Source organism: Volvox carteri, assembly GCF_000143455.1.
Source record: "Volvox carteri f. nagariensis unplaced genomic scaffold VOLCAscaffold_34, whole genome shotgun sequence".
Classification (NCBI taxonomy): Eukaryota; Viridiplantae; Chlorophyta; class Chlorophyceae; order Chlamydomonadales; family Volvocaceae; genus Volvox; species Volvox carteri.
Window position 1 is genome coordinate 1291837 of NW_003307577.1, and position 4870 is coordinate 1296706.

The 4870-nt window shown below is 59.5% G+C and overlaps 1 protein-coding gene across 1 annotated transcript in view; it reads right to left on the reverse strand.

The window, feature by feature from the left end:
* The window catches only part of VOLCADRAFT_105841 (uncharacterized protein), a gene marked incomplete at both ends in the record, with an annotated part of 18538 nt that overhangs the window by 6469 nt on the left and 7199 nt on the right, over positions 1–4870 (reverse strand). Inside the window, 8 exons of the mRNA XM_002953183.1 lie at positions 143–229; positions 566–738; positions 1081–1171; positions 1784–1941; positions 2558–2750; positions 3298–4043; positions 4248–4442; positions 4723–4816. Of these exons, the coding sequence (XP_002953229.1) occupies positions 143–229; positions 566–738; positions 1081–1171; positions 1784–1941; positions 2558–2750; positions 3298–4043; positions 4248–4442; positions 4723–4816 (1737 nt within the window). The remainder of the gene's footprint in view (positions 1–142; positions 230–565; positions 739–1080; positions 1172–1783; positions 1942–2557; positions 2751–3297; positions 4044–4247; positions 4443–4722; positions 4817–4870) is intronic.

Genomic DNA, 4870 nt, shown 5'->3' on the forward strand with positions numbered 1-4870 from the left:
GGCCCGCCCCCTTCGGGCTACTCATCCCCCACAAAACACAAGCACATAGCGGAACCCTCCCGTCCCTCTAACCTCCCCCGCACACACACAACCAACAAATACCCCTCAGCAGTTCCCCCCAGGCGGGGGAGAGCGACCCCACCTCGTTGTAGTAGTAGGTCCAGGGCTGCTCCAGAGCCACCCGCAACCGCCGGCCCGTGATGCCCACATCGCGGAGAGCCTCAGCCACCTGCACAACACCACATACCCGGCAAGACATACAAACAAACATACATACAAAGGTCAAGACATGTGACTCCCCAAAACCCAGTTTGGACGAGTGATCTGCGGGTGGGGATGCGTATAATGGTTTCTCTTCCATCTCCCTCTCCTAACCCCCCACCCCCAAACGCCTCTCCTGACTTCTCCCCGCCTTCGAGACCCCTACCCGCCCTTGCTGCTTGTCCCTCTCGCTGCTCTTCTCCCCCCTCTTTGCAGCAGCTTCACTCGCTCGTGGTTCGTCTTTTCGCCCCTTGCCCTGAAAACCCTCTCCCTCCTTTCCGGCCTCCCACACACACACCCTCACCTCCTCCAACGGGGGGGGTGCCAGCTCCTCAGCCAGGCGAGCCAGTGCCTCCATGAAATCACACCGTGTCAAACACACGGCTCGGAACCATTGGGATTGCTCGTCCACCACCACACACAGGGACCGGCTGTAAGCCAGCTTGGCGGCGTGAAGGGTGACACCGGTGGCGTCGCCTGATCAGGCAACAAGGCCACGTTGGCGGGGCGCGGCAAGGTCATAGCTGCACTAAAATGGGCGGCCTTTACATTTTCACGTTTCCGTATTCTTCGTACCCTTCGTATTCATATTCGTGCTGTCATTACTTATTTCGGGTTCGTACAGACAGGTTGAAACCTACAGCTCCTAACCCCCACTCAACCCCGTCCCCCGTTACCCAAATCCTTGCCCTTCCCAGTCCCCCACTCCCCAATATCTGAACCCTAGCTCCCCTCCTCTTCACCCCTCCCCGTCCCCTTCCTCCTCATTCCCCCCCTCTCCCTCCTCCTCACCGCTCCCTCGGGTGCTAGCTCACTCACCAATGACCGCACATGTGTTCAGCAAGCCGATCCAATCCGACAAGTGCATCATCTGGTTCTTAGACGCAGCACTGAACAAGCCGTACAAGGCCTGGGGGATCGCCAAGTGGAGGGCGAAGGTGGGGCAGGCGGGCAGGGGAGCAGGCAGAGCGAGAAGGGGGAAGGGGGATTCAGGACAGGGTCCGGGTATGCGCACAGCCGGACTGTAGGAGAGATTTACATAGGTGGGGGGGAGGGGAAGAGGAACCACGAGCGAGTGAAGCTGATGCCAGGGAAGATAACTGATACGCCACAAGTAAGGAAGGCATAACTAACCAGTCGGCGCTTGTAAAGAAGAAGTCCTCACGATGATGTAGTCATGACGATAGCGGAAACCTACCTACCCTAGCCGCCAAGATTTGAATAAAGTGCGGAAAGCAAGCCCGTAATATTCTAGCGGGAGTGGAGAGGAGGGGGAGGCGCGCATAGGAGGCACAGGCAGCCAACTCGAATCTCTAGCAACCCAAACACAGCACTGTGGGAGAACGACATTACTGACCTAATACCATGCTGCCATACAAATGCCGTACTGTAGTAGCTGGTACACAGTACGGCACACATAACCTCTACAAATACGCGCTAAGCGCGACCACCAGCATCGTGAGAGGCCTTTTCAGCGGCCAGCTACTACACGTACTGCCGTACAACGCGTTCATACACTCACCATGATGAGGTCCATGTTGGCGATAAATAGCTCGTTCACCTCAGGATCGCCGTACAACCGTACAATACGCCACATGTTGGGTTCGTGTACGGCAATAGACGGCAGCACCGGCAGTACCTCCTTCGTCCACATGTGCTCTAATGCTGCCGCTATAGAGCCTGAATGGGGGAACATGTGTATGATGTGTGGGAAAGGGGGGCATATCTTCACCCGTGGCCGCTACCCGGCGAAACCCTGCCTTTCCCGGTATTTGGGGGCACCCTCATCCAGTCACCCTAGTAAACTTCTCAGTGGATCGCTTAGGTTCCGCACCCACCACCAACATCCAATGGAATCTGCCGGATTAACAGCGCCCCAGCTCCATTCCTGATCGGCTCGCAAGTCGACTTTATCCCAGGTCACCACCGTCCATCAACTAGGGGCACTTTACCATCCACCATCGGAAGGATTTTTGACCCTAACGGGTCTATATCCCGGGATCTCCTGGGGGGAATGGTCCGTGCCTTACCAGTAGTGCCTAACCTAGAATAATGTATGTGTATGTATGTGTGTATGTATATGTGTGTACGTATGTGGGGGGGGCCAGAAGGGGGGGGTGAGATTCAGGAAAACCCCGAATTCAAACCTCCGAACGGCGTTTAAACAGCTCAGCATGCTGCTGCAGCTGTGCAGTAGCTGCTCCTCGCAGTACTCTGCTGCTACAGCTACTGGTTATGATGCCCATGCTCGTCCATTGGCCTTAGGGTTTTACCCCCCCAGCCCCGATTGACGCACCGAATTTCTCCCCTCCCTTGACATGTCGAATGGTGGCCAATCTGAGAAGCGACTCGTACCACTCGAAGCGGAGGAAGCTGCGACTGAGAACCGTCTGGGTTCCGTTGTTGTTGGTGGTGGTGGTGTTGCGGAGGTGGGGGGGGAGGGGGCTGTCAGTTAATTTGCCCTGTGTCCTGTGATGGACGGAGGAGGTCTGAGGACGAGTGGGTGGGTGCAGGTGGTAGGTGGAGGGGGGCGCCAGGCGGCAGGGTGATGGGCTTGGCAGCCCACACGGCGCACAGAGTGATGCACTTTCTCCTTCGTGCCCCGACAACACATACATACATAGATACACACTAGCATGGCACTGCGTTTGGTAACAGTGAGTAGAAGCTGCAAGAGCAGATGATGTAGCGGTTGGGACACCTGGGTGAAGTTTGGATTTTGTGTTACGGTGCCTGCGTGCGCATGTATGTATGTCGTTACAGGGTGGTTAAGCTTCACCAGCGGCCCCCTTTCCCGAGGCAGTTCCCTGCTCTCCCCTGCTAGAGGGGAACCCTAATCCGCATGTATGTATGTATGTCGGCTTTGAGGATTACACCCCCGCGGCCGTGTTGGACCCACAAAGGTGAACCTATCCCTTCGGGTCGAAAGTGCGCAGATACGATTCGGGACATACGACAAAATACATGTGATTATTCAGGCCGGATCGTCAGGCCGGATCGTCATACTCCCGTACTGCCGTACATCCTTATACGTACATGACCATCGATGATGCGCTTCTCCGGCTCCACATTCACCGCCGCAAACACCGAATCAGCCAACTGGTTGGACTGCTGCTGAAACGGGGTCGCGCCGCCGGCGGCGCCGCCAGGCCCTCCTGCGCCGTTCGCTGCCGCGGCACTGCCGGCGGCGGCGGCGGCGGCGGCGGCCGCATACCCTTGAAGCTGCGTGTTGCCCCGGATGGACACCCTTGGGATACCGCCCACTGCCGTACTACTGCCGGCGCCGCTGACACCGCCGTCAGCTCCGGTGACGGAACGGTTCCGCCCAGTGGGAATGCCGCCGCCGCCGCCACCAGCGGCGGCGGCGGTGGCGGCGCTGCCACCGGCCTTGCCCCCGCCTCCACCGCTGGCCACAGACCCTTTCCCCGGAGTGCTGACCCTGGGGCCCTTGGACATCCTCCCGCCCGCTGTGGGACCCGAAGGGCCCCCGGCGGCTGCGGCGGCGTTCAGCTTCTGCGCCGCTGCCGCTGCATTCGCCGCCGGCGGCAGCAAGGGGCCGCCGCGCCCCATCATGGAGATACGATTGGGGGCCCCGCCGGGGCCACCCGCCGCCGCCGCCGCCCCAGCAGCGGCAGCAGCAGCGGCGGCAACGGCGGCGGCGATTTGGTTTGGCGTGCCGGAACGAGTGCCGTCTCCGCAAGCGGCTCCGAAACCACAATCCGCTACGAATGCACGCCACTCGGCTTGGCCTAGCGCGAAGCAGAAGTCGTTGATGCCGCTGCCTGTGGGGTGGTGATGGAGGTAGAGGGGGAGGAAAAGACGCAAAAAGGAAAATCGCGGGATGGGGAAAGAATGAGGATGCCGGGTTTCGCGTATACGCATGTACGCACATGTGTTTTTGTTAGTTAAGCAAGCATGGCTTACTTCAAGTGCCGCAGTACGCCTCCCTCCCTCCTCGCTCCCTTCTCTCTCTCCCCCTCTCTCACCTTGCATGCTGTAATAGGTGAACACCGCTCTGAGGGAGTCCTTGTGCCGGAGTATGACGGCCAAACATGCGTCCAGGGAGTGCCCCAGACCCGTGGTTCCGGAGGCCGCTCCGGGATCTTCCGTACCCACAAGGCCGCGAAACGCGTCCTTGCGCACCACGCGGTTCCAGTCCTTGCGCACCTGACGTTCGCGGACTTGGGGGTTCGGGGTGGGGAGAGGGGGAGAGGGGGACGCGGGAGGAGCTTAGGAAGCAATGACACGGACTCAGGTTCTATACACGGCGGGGAGGGCTCAGGCGGTTTTGAGGCGGCCGAAAAAACGGGGGCAGGAGATGAGGGGGGAGTTGGGGGGACGCAGCGTTATGATAAGTTGACGGTTGACGGTTGAGACATGAGTCCCTGGGCCCGTGCACACACACCCATACAGAAACGCTCGCACGGGTGCTTTCCCTCCCCCCCGTTCACCTTGACTTACTTGAATTTGTGTCGATGATGTCCTCCGACTCGCTCTCCGCGGCCCGGGGCAGGAACACACTCTCCTGGGAGGCACTCTGCACGAAGTGCGTGTTCTGGCGGTTGATACCGTTGTCACTGACGGGGCGGAGGGGGATCATCAACTGCTG